Source organism: Pongo abelii, chromosome 6 (assembly GCF_028885655.2).
Source record: "Pongo abelii isolate AG06213 chromosome 6, NHGRI_mPonAbe1-v2.0_pri, whole genome shotgun sequence".
Taxonomy (NCBI): Eukaryota; Metazoa; Chordata; class Mammalia; order Primates; family Hominidae; genus Pongo; species Pongo abelii.
Window position 1 is genome coordinate 56,184,367 of NC_071991.2, and position 14,090 is coordinate 56,198,456.

At 48.7% G+C, this 14,090-nt stretch overlaps 1 protein-coding gene across 1 annotated transcript; it reads left to right on the forward strand.

Annotated features, from left to right (window-relative positions):
• The first annotated feature begins 4,727 nt into the window (after positions 1 to 4,727).
• TRIL (TLR4 interactor with leucine rich repeats) lies at positions 4,728 to 10,796 on the forward strand. The gene has a single exon (XM_002818126.5). It carries the CDS (start codon positions 5,449 to 5,451, stop codon positions 7,882 to 7,884), a length of 2,436 nt encoding a protein of 811 aa, XP_002818172.2. The 5' UTR covers positions 4,728 to 5,448; the 3' UTR covers positions 7,885 to 10,796.
• Positions 10,797 to 14,090: the final 3,294 nt, after the last annotated feature.

A 14,090-nucleotide genomic window follows, 5' to 3' on the forward strand; every position in this document is an offset into this window, starting at 1 on the left:
GTAAACAAACTCCATACTGTAACCATAAACAACATTTGGATCTGCCTTACTCCCTAAGTCATTATACTCATTCCACATCTGCCTTGCCCTTTTGGCTTGCCAGAAGTGCCTACAGTTCACTGTAGTTCTTGTAGATACACAGTCTGTTTATATGTTGGTTTCAAACAATCAGGTTTCTTTGAACTGATGGATAAGGATTTTCCTTGGACATAAAAATCCAGAGTGTTGGAACAGTCACTTTGTAAATGGCCTGAGACACATATAGTGTTCGCTTTCCACAAAGGTTTTCGTTCTTCCTTATTTTCCTCTCGAAAAATAATTGCTATTACAGCTTATTATTCTCATTGTATTACCCTAGGATGGTACGACCCTTCCGGATTATTGGCTTTTGTACATTCATCTTCCCAGCCATGCTGAGCTCTCTGAAGGCACCGGCTTTGTCTTACTCCTCTTTCTATCCTCAGCTCCCCCAGCAAAGGAGATACTGAAATGTCTCAGTAAGCCCTTACAAATTCTAGTTTAGCAGTTCCTAAGCTTGGGTCTTCACCACGCAATACCTGGTAACATGCTAAATAAAATCTCCAGGCTCTATTCTGAAGGTTCCAAATCTGATTTTCTGGGGGTGGGGCTAGGATCCTATATTTTTAAAGAGCTCTCTGTAAAATGAAGACAATAATCATTTCTACCTCACCAGGTAGTTATGGAAGTAAATGAGTTATTTTATGTAGAGTGCTTAGATCACTGCCTGGCCCTCACTAAGCACTACATAAGTACCAGTTATTATTATATTATTATTGTTGTTACATGATCAGCCAATCATAAATAGGTGTTTTGAAGCACTGTCTATTGGTTTTCTCAAACTTGAGTGTGCATAAAAATCATCTGGTAAGCTTACAAATGCAGATGCCACAGCTTTGCTGCCCAGAGATTCTGATTTAATAAGGCTCGTACCTAGCCAGGGACCTGTATTCCTATATTTCCCAGGAAATGGAGAATTGGTGGATATTCTGTAAACCAGTGGGTATCTCATTCACATTCCTGATCCCGAGGAAAATAAACTTGTCTCTCAGGCTGGGGCTAAGATGCAGCTCATAGAGAGAACGACAACTTTGGGGGGCATTTGATAATATGCCAACTAATCACTGTGGAGTCTCCTGTTTCCTACTTGTCTGTGTCAGGGGCCATGCTGCCTGTCTGGGTTTGGCTCCCATGAGGGGAGGAAACTGCTACCATTCCTGCAGGCTGCCTGAGTGAGCTGCAGGATGCTGCTGCAGCAGAACTGGGCTGGCTCCACCTCCTCACACCACCTGCAGCCAGACCTCTCCTCCCCCTCACCCATCCCGAACTAGGGCACTGCCTGATCAACTCCTGCCAGCTCCAGGAGCTGCTGAAGACACGGCCTGGAATCCTTCATACCTCTGTAGCTGAAGTTCAAGGGAACCACAGGTTGCTTGGGAAGACACAGGTGCAAAACTGTGGCAAGTCTGAGAAGATTCCATGCCTGGGCAAGACCCCTGAGAGCCCTCACACCACATGTATGTACCATGGACCCAGCCCAAACGCATTTGTGCTTCTGACCTCTGAAACTACCCCACAGTGCGCCTGAGCTTTAAAGTGCAAGCTTTCCAAAAGTGAAATGACAAAGCTCTTGTCTTCTCTCATGAATGGCATTCCTTCCTGGATTTCCAGTTGTGATTATGCAAATTATACACTTAAGTGTAACCAATACTTGAATCTCCTGGAACCTGATCAAGCCTGAATCCATCCATTAACAAAGACATTACATAGTTAAGAGACATTCATTTACCTAGAGACAATAGTGTCCTTGCTTTTACTAAAAAGTATTGCTTTTTATAGAAAATTAAGCACAGCCTATGTTATAATAAAGTAGAACTTACATTTCTAAAAACCGCTTTCCGGCCAGGCGTGGTAGCTCACGCCTATAATCCCAGCACTTTGGGAGGCCGAGGGGGGTGGATCACCTGAGGTCAGGAGTTTGAGACCAGCCTGACTAACATGGTGAAACCCTCTCTCTACTAAAAATACAAAAATTAGCTAGGTGTGGTGGTGCGCGCCTGTAATCCCAGCTACTCAGGAGGCTTGAGGCAGGAGAATCGCTTGAACCTGGGAGACAGAGATTGCAGTGAGGAGAAAAAAAAAAAAAAAAACCCACTTTCCTTCAAACTCCTGATTTTTTTTCTTCTTGTACTTTCTAAAAGCAAAGTACATTTACTTTCTCCCCTCCAAAAATAGCTGCATATAGACAGGCCTGTCTTCAAAATTTGAGAAGCCCAGGGTTAGAGTGTGAAAGGTCACTCACTGGCCCACGGCTGTCCTTCCCAGCTCTGGCTCCTGCATTATGAGGGGTTTTCTGGGGGCCTCCCAGTGGAAACTCCAGCCTACATCTCCAGATTCCTTTTTGCATAGCTGCCCCCTTGGTCTTCCCTTGGCCCTAGGAGTATACACACTTGTGGCATGATTGCCACTGGGAAAACAGATGTGAAGGCAGCCTATATATACTTAGGCAGTTACACAGGGAATTCCAGGGTCTAGAGAACTCTGAGTAGGAGGCGGGGTATGGGTATGCACATCTCCTTCGAGGCCTGAAATCCTGCTCTTATTGGGAGGTGCACAACCAGAGGAGGACTGGAACACAGCCCTCTAACGCACAAGATCCACAGACAGGGCCCACATTGGCCTGGTTGAGGGAGGTGCATTCATAGTATCTACAGGATGCCTATGTACGTGGTATAGCTGAATGCCTCAGTCTGGATGCTCTATCCACCCATCTCACACTTATTGCTGTCACAGATTTCAAGGACCTAGAAGGCAAGAACTAGGAGGACAACATTTTTTTTGTATAGCACCTACTTTGTTTATTTAGGCAGAGATTCCTCTTGAGGTTGTAGTGCAAATATGATTACATCGGCTACCTGCTGAAATCCTTAAAGGGGAATAAAGGAATATTTATTTCAAGTCACTGTATAAGCTAGGGTGTATGATACTGTTAAAGAATAAGTTAATAAAGCTCACCCTAAATATGCAGACAGAAGATGTGGAGGTTTCTAAATCCCTCCTTGCATGTGTCCCCAGGCTTCTCCTCCTTGAGTGTCTGCTCACCTTCCTCTAGGTAATACCACTCACCCCTCAAACTCAGCACAGGTTTCCCCTCTTCTAGACACCTTCCTCACACTCTCAGGCCAGGTGCTGCTCCTCAGGACTATCACAGCTCCCCTCAGCGCTCATTTCCTGGAATTATCATTGACTCACCTCCCTGCAAAGCCAAGGTCCCTGCTCACCCACGAAGTCACCACTGACTACCCTGCCAACGATCTCATCTTTCTCTAAATTCAGAACTTGTCTCTATCACTTGCCTATATTAATTGCTAAATGAGGCAATTACTGTGAAACATGGAATTATTAAAAATCATTTGTCACCCTGTGTGGTGGCTCATACCTGTAATCCTAGCACTTTGGGAGGCCAAGATGGGAGGATCGCTTGAGACCAGGAGTTCAATACCAGCCTGGCAACATGGCAAAACTCCCTCTTTATAAAAAATACAAAAATTAGCTGGGCATTCTGACAAGGGCCTGTTAGTCCCAGCTATTAGGGAAGCTGAGGTGGGCAGATCACTTGAGCCCTGGAGGTCAAGGCTGCATTGAACAGAGATTATGCCACTGCACTTCAGCCTGGGCAACAGAGTGAGATCCCATCTCAAAAAAAAAATCATTTTTGTCTTTGCAGTGTTCTCTATTACTGCCTTATATTATTATCTAACCTTTCAATGCATTGCCCTTCCCACTAGACTGTCATTGTCTTGAGGTGAGGATCTGTATATTTCCTTTAATTTTCCACATTGTTGCAGAGTACATCCTCAAAACTTACGTTTTCTCAACACCTTGGATGGAGGAAGGGCCCTTATTTTTTAGCAAGATGGTTTACATAAATAAACAATAATTAATAATTAACAACTCCTCCTTGTGTATTCTCATTCTCAGCAGGGGCTGATCCCAAAGGAGCCGTTGATTAAATGCTCCATTCCCTATAGATAATGAATAATAATGCTTCCCCAACTGAGCCAGGCCTGAACATTTTTGGGCCTAAAGACTTTGAAGATCACTGCAAGTCCAGGCGTAAAGCAGGAGGGCCCTGCAAGGATCGTTTACCTTAGGATCTGTGAAGGTTATTATGTATGTGCCCACGAGCAGAGCCTACCCCAGGGGCTCTATTACTGCAGGAGAGTTAATGGGACTGAATCACCAAAATGTGGCAAAGACACTTTCATCTTGGCAGAACCAGTTCTGTGATTTCTTCATGTTCTAGCCCACAGCAGGATGGAGTAAATACGCCCTTCAGACACCTAAAAGGGGGTGGTGCCTCTCCTCAGCTACTAGTCCAACGACGTCAAAACCCAAGCAGCAACCGTCAGACTGGGTTCACCTACCCTCTTCTGATGGCCTTCTGCAGGCAACCTTGTGCTCCCCCAAACTTCCTGTAGAATGCTGGCGGACTCCGTGCTGCCCAAACTTCCCGCAGGGTGGCACCTGGAAGAGCAAGTGACTTAAAAACGAGGAAAGCCAGGCGCGCTCCCACTGCTCAGAAGCGGCTGGTGTACTCGTCTAAAATAAAAAGGTCTCTGTCTGCAAATCCCGTTTGCTAGCCCGGTAATCCTCCCCCGCCCCCGGCCTAGCGTGTCCGACCCGTACAGCTGTTTTTAATCCCTACTTTTCTCACTTGGCATCCCGGGCTCGGGCTGACCAGACGCGGAGCCACTTAGTGTTTCCTCCTCCCCCTGCCGGGGTCTGTCCTCCCTCCGCCGTCTCCTCTTTCTCCGCCTGCGTCCCCGCGGGCAGAGTGTGGGAAGAACGAATTTCCGCCCGGTTTGCTCTCCGCTCGACGACTTGGGTCCCTTCCGGACGCAGCCCGCGTGCTCCCCGAGCTATTGCACCGGAGCAGCCCTCCCCGTCCGGGACCGCGAGCGAGAAGGTGCCGTCTGCGGGGGCCGAGCCGCCGGGGCTCTGCTGCCAAGCCGCGCCCCGAGAAGCTCTTGGAACGGCTCCCGCCTGCAGCTGGGGAATCCACTCGGCTGGGAGAATCCGCGCCAGGGAATCCAGCTCTCCGGACTCAGCTGCAAACAAAAAGCGCCGGGTCTTGCTCCCTCCCCCCGCCCCGCGACGCGCACCCGGAGAAACAGTTTTATACAGAAATGCAACAAGTAGCACCCGGGGTCTGCAGAGCGCCCCGCGCCGCCTGACTTGGCCGGGTGAAGTCCGCTTGCAGAGACCCGGGCCGGCCGCCGGACAAAGGACGGAGGAGGGGCTGGACGGCGCTGCGAAGTCCGAAAGAGGCCATTTAGCGACTCTGGCCAGGCTAAGGGGAATGCAGAGGAGACACAGAGCCGGCGGGCCAAGAGGACGATCCGGCCGCAGCACGCAGGGCGGGAGGCGATGGAGGCTGCCCGCGCCTTGCGCCTCCTGCTCGTGGTGTGCGGCTGCCTCGCGCTCCCGCCGCTGGCCGAGCCCGTGTGCCCGGAGCGCTGCGACTGCCAGCATCCCCAGCATCTCCTGTGCACCAACAGGGGGCTCCGCGTCGTGCCCAAGACCAGCTCGCTGCCGAGCCCCCACGACGTGCTCACCTACAGCCTCGGCGGCAACTTCATAACCAACATCACGGCCTTCGACTTCCACCGTCTGGGGCAGCTCAGACGGCTGGACCTGCAGTACAACCAGATCCGCTCTCTGCACCCCAAGACCTTCGAGAAGCTCTCGCGGCTGGAAGAACTGTACCTGGGGAACAACCTCTTGCAGGCGCTCGCTCCGGGCACGCTGGCCCCGCTGCGCAAGCTGCGCATCCTCTACGCCAACGGGAACGAGATCAGCCGCCTAAGCCGCGGCTCCTTCGAGGGCCTGGAGAGTCTAGTCAAGCTGCGGCTGGACGGGAACGCCCTGGGGGCGCTGCCGGACGCGGTCTTCACCCCCTTGAGCAACCTGCTCTACCTACATCTGGAGTCCAACCGGATCCGCTTTCTGGGCAAGAACGCCTTCGCCCAGCTGGGCAAGCTGCGCTTCCTCAACCTCTCTGCCAACGAGCTACAGCCCTCCCTGCGCCACGCGGCCACCTTCGCACCGCTGCGCTCCCTCTCCTCCCTCATCCTCTCGGCCAACAGCCTGCAGCACCTCGGGCCGCGCGTCTTCCAGCACCTGCCACGTCTCGGCCTGCTCTCGCTCAGGGGCAACCAGCTCACGCACCTCGCGCCTGAGGCCTTTTGGGGCTTGGAGGCCCTGCGCGAACTGCGCCTGGAGGGTAATCGGCTGAGCCAGCTGCCAAGTGCGCTGCTGGAGCCTCTGCACAGCCTGGAGGCGCTGGACCTGAGCGGCAATGAGCTGTCCGCCCTGCACCCGGCCACCTTCGGCCACCTGGGCCGGCTGCGCGAGCTCAGCCTGCGCAACAACGCGCTCAGCGCCCTATCCGGGGACATCTTCGCCGCCAGCCCAGCCCTTTATCGGTTGGATCTAGACGGCAACGGCTGGACCTGCGACTGCCGGCTGCGAGGCCTGAAGCGCTGGATGGGCGACTGGCACTCGCAGGGCCGGCTCCTCACTGTCTTCGTGCAGTGTCGCCACCCCCCGGCCCTGCGAGGCAAATACCTGGATTACCTGGATGACCAGCAGCTGCAAAATGGATCCTGCGCGGATCCCTCGCCCTCAGCTTCCCTGACCGCTGACCGCAGGCGGCGGCCCCTACCCACAGCCGCAGGGGAGGAGATGACGCCACCTGCAGGTCTCGCGGAGGTGCTGCCGCCGCAGCCGCAGCTCCAGCAGCAGGAGCGATTTCTAGCAGGGGTGGCCTGGGATGGGGCCGCCAGGGAGCTGGTAGGCAACCGCAGCGCCCTAAGGCTGAGTCGGCGGGGCCCGGGCCTCCAGCAGCCCAGCCCCTCTGTCGCTGCCGCCGCGGGCCCGGCTCCACAGTCCCTAGACCTTCATGAGAAGCCCCAGCGGGGCCGTCCGACTCGGGCAGATCCCGCCCACGCGGAGCCCACCCCAACGGCCTCTCCTGGCTCTGCGCCATCGCCCGCCGGCGACCCCTGGCAGCGCGCGACGAAGCATCGTCTGGGCACAGAGCACCAGGAGCGTGCCGCCCAGTCCGACGGTGGGGCCGGGCTGCCGCCGCTGGTGTCCGACCCATGCGACTTCAACAAGTTCATTCTGTGCAACCTGACGGTGGAGGCGGTGGGCGCAGACAGCGCCTCGGTGCGCTGGGCCGTGCGCGAGCACCGCAGTCCCCGGCCGCTGGGCGGCGCGCGGTTCCGCCTGCTCTTTGACCGCTTTGGCCAGCAGCCCAAGTTCCACCGCTTCGTCTACCTGCCCGAGAGCAGCGACTCAGCCACGTTGCGCGAGCTGCGCGGGGACACCCCCTACCTCGTGTGCGTGGAGGGCGTGCTTGGGGGCCGTGTCTGCCCTGTGGCTCCCCGGGACCACTGCGCGGGGCTGGTCACCCTGCCGGAGGCCGGGAGCCGGGGCGGCGTCGACTATCAGCTGCTGACCTTGGCCCTGCTGACAGTCAACGCGCTGCTGGTGCTCCTGGCCTTGGCGGCCTGGGCGTCTCGCTGGCTGCGGAGGAAACTGCGGGCTAGGCGGAAGGGCGGGGCCCCGGTCCACGTTCGGCACATGTACTCCACCCGACGGCCCCTGCGCTCCATGGGCACCGGCGTGTCCGCCGACTTCTCGGGATTCCAGTCGCACCGGCCACGCACCACCGTGTGCGCGCTCAGTGAGGCGGACCTCATCGAATTCCCCTGCGACCGTTTCATGGACAGTGCGGGTGGCGGCGCGGGTGGCAGCCTGAGACGGGAGGATCATCTCCTGCAGCGATTTGCCGACTAGGTCCAGGGCATATAGAGACCATCTCATTGGCCCTAAGGAGCCGCCTCTCCGTGAGGCCCACCAGCCCACCTCAGGGGAAGTGCCATTTTGTGCACTTGCCAGAGAGGCCAGTGGGGACAGAGGGCCAATTCGGGCACCATCCCTCAATTCCCAATACTCAAGAAGTAAATGGATGGTACTTGGTGGTCAGAGCCAGAGTAAGGGACAAATGGTGGGATGCTGAGGTCGGAGGCTTCGCTTGGAGGCTTTGACACAGCTATGCAAATGGCTTTTGTAGCACTGCAATGCAGAAGCCAGGCTTTGGGGGTAGAAAAGGGGTGCTTGTGCCCCCAACATGGCCAGAAATATTTGGGTGCATGCTTTTTGTTTGCTCAGTGTCAAACAGAGAAGTTTTGTTTCTATTTAAGGAAGGAACTTATTACCATTACAAAGGAGGCTTGGTCAGGGACTCCACTGGTTTGGTGATCTCTGCCAAGAAGGGGGATGTAAACAGGTGGTAAAGTTTAACACACTCGCCAAGGAATTCGTTTATGTTGGCTGATAGAGCATTCAGGATACCTTAAAGTTTAAATAATAAGAGACGCATTTTTTTTTTTTCAAAAATGTGAAAAGCTCTGACATTTAACGAACTGACCTATAGACTCAAGGACTGTTTTAGTTGGACTGGGCCATTTTATTATGTTCCTTTTAATATTAACAGTACAAGAGCGCTTGCTGACTTCGAGGATAACTAAGATTACATACTTTCTCAGGAGAAGGCTGCATGCAAGACTTCTCTGTCAGGGTTGCTCCTGTGGCTTTTTTAATTTTATTTTTTTAAACCTATATATGGAAAAGGAAATTTCAATGCCGGATTTGATAAAAGAATGTGATGTATATGTAGCTGATGACCCACTGGGGAACACCAGCGTTCCAGTTCACTTACCACATCTGTGACAGTGTGTTTAGATTGGAATAAATGTGATGTGGTACTTCTCATGTTTTTATCAGTGACATGGTTGACTGTGCCCTAATTCTCTTGAGTTGCAGTTAAGCAATGAAGGTAATTTCCTAATAGGGAAGCAAAAGGTGATTGTCAATTGATAGTTTAATGTTTGACCACATTAGTGTCTTTATATGAAATAGTAGAGGGGAAGAAATTATAGAAAACAAATGTGAAAAAAAATACACCAGTGGGTATCTTTTCTACTAAAACCAGAAGATTGTTATGAGTACTTAAACCTCACTGTGAAATAATGATATATTTTGCAATTAATCCCTCCCCAACTGAGTGTCTTACTGTGTTATTAAATCTTATCTTTTAGTTAATAGTTGCAGTATTTCTTTTAAATGTTTTTGTTTTAAACTTAGGGGTAGGATCCTTTATTTGTTCAGTTGTTTCCAACTATTTGGGATACTTTCCCTGCTATTTATGAAGTACATGTTTATCACTAAGTGTAGTGGTTTGGTTTACATTAATAATTTTATGTGTGGTCTAAAAATGCAGTCACTAAGAGAATGTACACTGTAGTTATGTTCACAGTGGTTATGGATTTATTGGCAGTAGAGTACCATGGAGGTCACTGCAATGGTGCTAAGGCTGACAGTGGAATCTTCTGTTTAGGGCCTTAAGCCTCTGAGGGTCCTGGTGACTCAGGGAATCCATCACAGCCCCGGGTCTTTCACCCCAGTTCACTCCTTTTATGTTTGGCCTAGATTGACCCATGCCTGCCCTCTTCTCAACAGCTGAGTAGGGAACCAGCCATCCGAATGAGCTGATCGTTGTTTATGTTCAAATGAGTAAATGTCCAGACCACTTAAACTACAGCTGCTTTTCTGGCAGTCTTGTCTGCGGGGCCAAAACTTAATAAACCACAGGAAATAGACTGTCATTCTTAGTTTGCTGCCAGGGCTTATTTTAGATTCAGAGCATACTGGTACATGAGAGCGGTAGTGTTGTTTGCTCTTATTTTCAACCAGTGAGCTATCTGGCACCTTTTGTGCTCCTGGCTTTTTTCAGTCATAGCACTATTGCATCTCTTAGCTATTTCTTTTGCCCAGCAGGGTAATATTGAGACCCATTGCAAGTATGGACAAGGCCTCTGGTTCTCCTCGCCACTCACCTTCTCAGCCATAGAACATCACTGAAAATGCCTAATGCCTGGATCTGTGTTCTACTTTAGTTTCACTGGGAAGTCTTTCAGTGGGAGATGAATAAATGTTATACATTGTTATGTTCAGTTATGTCAATAAACCCACTTACTAATAGGGATAATTTGTTGGAGTTTCCAAATATTTTATACACTTTCATAATGACACAATGCAGTTTCCATTTATGGAAATGAAACATAAGCTTGATGTCTTTCTGTCCTTTTTAATGTTTTTTATTTCCGTTTTCATAGGTGAATATGGACTTTATTTTTAAGAAAAGGATGTGTGATGTTATGTGCAAAGAAACAATGAAATGGCTGTAAAAGCAGATGGTCAGCCACAGCATGAAAGTGCTGTTGGACACCAGTGACGTCAAGGTGCAGGTGATCGGGTCTCAGCAGGCATTACCTGTTTAAAGAAAACTGATGAAAAGTCAAGCCCTTTGGCTCTCATGGTCAAAAATATGAAGGAATTATCTTGAGCTGGAAGTAATTTTTGATTTTTGCCACTACACAGCTTATGAAAAGATAACATTCCTAAGGAAAAAAGAATAAACTTGGTATGAGTTAGGAGTATTCAGTGAAAGAGCCACTGGCCAGTCTGTAATGTTGTGGGACCTTCAGGTCAACCAATGGGATTACTGCTTCCATAGTGCAGGTGATTTTGCAGGGCTACCAGGTAATAAATAATTAGCATGTGATCAGAACTCCTTCACTAAATTGTCACACACCTGATTGTCACCCAAAGTACAGCAACATATATTAAACTATTAAAAGAGAGAACTGGATTGCCTGTTATTTGTGTTTAACCACTCCCTTCTGTTCTTATAAGACTGGAAGGTAAATGGTGATGAAGCATATTAGTGCTAGAAGTTTATTCCCAATTCCAGACCATGGCCTAGTATCAATATTGTCACCATCCTCAGAGAGTATAGCATCATGAAAGTTGGGAATGATGGTAAGGAAGTGGTGAAGGCACTTAGTCATTAGAGGGTTGCATTCATTCTTTTTACCTAATCTCTACCTCAGCTTCCTCATCAGTTAAAATGAGCAGCCTAAGAATCCTGATTGCATAGTGCTATTGTGAGGCATAAATGGGTAAGTAGCATTCAACAACACCAGCTACACCACAGATGTTCAGTAAATATGAGATGTAGCAGTGGTAGTAGTATTCTTCTTTACACAGGGCAACAAATTGTATGATTAAGAAGTTTCAGGGACAAGGCATTTCTGCTTAAGCCATAACCAATCAGAGGATTCAGATAATGGAATTATGATAACCCTTCTCCTCCTCTTTTTCTAGTTAATTGAAACATTTGTGTGTGTAATTGTTTTGAAAAGTGCCTGTGCATGTCCTTTGCCCACTTTTTAATGGGGTTGTTTGTTTTTCTCTTGTAAATTTAAGTTCCTTACAGATGCTTTGTCAGATGCACAGTTTGCAAATATTTTCTCCCATTCAATGGTAGGTTGTCTGTTGACTCTGTTGATAGTTTCTTTTGCTGTACAGCAGCTCTTAAGTTTAATTAGATCCCACTTGTCAATTTTTGCTTTTGTTGCCGTTGCTTTTGGTGTCTGTCATGAAATCTTTGCCCACGCCTATGTATAGGATGGTATTGCTTAGGTTATCTTCCAGCATTTTATAGTTTTGGGTTTTACATCTCAGTCTTCAATCCATCTTGAGTAGATTTTTATGTATGGTGTAAGGAAGGGGTTCAGTTTCAATCTTCTGCATATGGCTAGCCAGTTATCCCAGCACCATTTATTGAATAGGGAGTCTTTCCCCCCTTGCTTGTTTTTGTCAGCTTTGTCAAAGATCAGATAGTTGTAGATGTGCAGCCTTATTTCTTAGCTCTCTATTGTGTTCCATTAGTCTATGTGCCCATTTTTGTACCAGTGCCATGCTGTTTTGGTTACTGTAGCCTTGCATAGTGCAAAGTCGGGTAACGTGATGCCTCCAGCTTGGTTCTTTTTGCTTAGGATTGCCTTGGCAATTTGCCTTCCCATTAACTTATAGGTAGTATCTTCAAGTGTCCCTTTACTTAGTTTACTTAAAACAATACTTTGCATGCACGAATAGTTTTTTCCCTAGGGACTTCAAGTCACTTCATCCTTTTCAGTCATGTGGCAAATAGTATTATTTTCATTTTGCATGGGGAGACTGAGGTATTTGGAGATTATGCTTAACTATTTTAATTACTGAAATAATTAGGAAAGAACATATAGTTTCCTGATACCTATTTACTTTATCTTAGGGCAGAGTACCTAAATATTCCATTACAACTGTTGGAAAGATTTTTAAGTTATGGGTGGTGAGATTTCTAATTGACACGGAACTGTGAGTGGCTTTATAATTTGGCTGTGAAATGGTATCAGATGCTAGAGGGAAATAAATTGTCATGCCCCAGTATTTCAAGCAACAGCATCTTTCAACTATGTAAATCCACAAAATTTCTTTCAAACTAATGAAAGCTTTATAATGCTAGCTCTGTGCCATAGTTAATGCCGACAGGACAGCCCTGTTGCATATTAAGACCAGCTGTGGCCATGTAGCAGGCTTCACTTTACCAAATTACAGTTTTTTGGTTAAGTAATGCTTACCCCACAGCTGATTTCACACTTGGCTCTTAGTATATGGGTACTGAAGTGTGTGGAAACACACTTCGAATGGTGGCCACCATCCTCTTATTCCATTCTCTCAACTCTCGTGTCCTTCTAAGGATTATTACTTTAGGAAACAAAAATAATTACAAATTAAAACAAATACCCATATTAGCACCTCTCAGTAATAGTTAACATTTTGTAATGTTTGTTTTCAGCCTTAAATGTCTCTATTGACAAATGCCTCTGGTTTCTTTCTCCACACCTTGTCCTCAAAGCCAACTACCATTGTGATTTGGATGTGATTCCTTCTAGTCTATGTTGAAATGCAGTTGATTCTTTTATTCACAGTAAAGTCACCACAAACACTAGATTCGTGAATACTGAACCATTGCTTCTAGGGGAGATACAGCGCTGGGTTCCTGCAAGCCTCTGGTCACATTTTCATCAATCAATATGTAACCTTAATTTATGTGTGTTTCTATTTAAAGACACCTTATGTGATATATATTGTTGGCTAGATGTGGTAGCTCACACCTATAATCCCAGCACTTTGGGAGGCTGAGGCAAGAGGATTGCTTGAGCCCAGGAGTCTGAGACCAGCCTGGCAATATAGTGAGACCCCATCTCTATAAAAAATAAAAAATTAGCCGTGCATGGTGGCATGTGCTTGTAATCCTAGCTACCCAGGAGGCTGAGGTGGGAGAATCGTTCGAGCCTGGGAGGTTGAGACTGCAGTGAAGTATGATGGTGCCGCTGCACTCCAGCCTGGGTGACAGAGTGAGACCCTCTCTCTCTCTTTCTCTCTGTCACATATATGTGTATGTGTGTGTGTGTGTGTGTGCGCGTGCGGGTGCGTGCACGTAGTTGGTTCATTGACACTGAACTCAGCCAACAGCACTATGACTCACGCCTGAATGGAGCTTATCTAACATGCATATTTTCTCCATAAGACACAGCTTCCTGCGCTTGGGAACGCTAACAGCACTTCGGCACTATGCTTGGGGAACCCTCTAAACAGCAAAGTCACCAGCAAAAAGCACAAAAATGGGGAAAACGTGGCATTAAACAGACTAGGAAAAAGACTCTTGTTAACAGCATGAGAGCTGAAACAAAAAGGCAGAACATCACCTTGTTCAGCCTCAGCTGGGAACCTGAATGGCAGCTCAGATTTTTCGCTGCCCTAAGCATGTCAGCGAATGACCATGACAGTGCTATGGAGTGTTGATTCTAGGGTCACAGACAAATTTTGGTGAGAAAACGAATTCACAAATACATAATCCAAGACTCAGGAAGGTCAGCTGTACTTTTTTTGTTTGTTTCAGACGGAGTCTCGCTCTGTCGCCCAGGCTGGAGTGCAGTGGCACGATCTCGGCTCACTGCAAGCTCCGTCTCCCGGGTTCACGCCATTCTGCCGCCTCAGCCTCCCGAGCAGCTGGGACCACAGGTGCCCGCCACTGTGCCTGGCTAATTTTTTGT

Coding starts and splice junctions, on each gene's coding strand:
- TRIL (XM_002818126.5), top strand. CDS start 5,449: ATGGAGGCTGCCCGCGCCTTGCGCCTCCTGCTCGTGGTGTGCGGCTGC.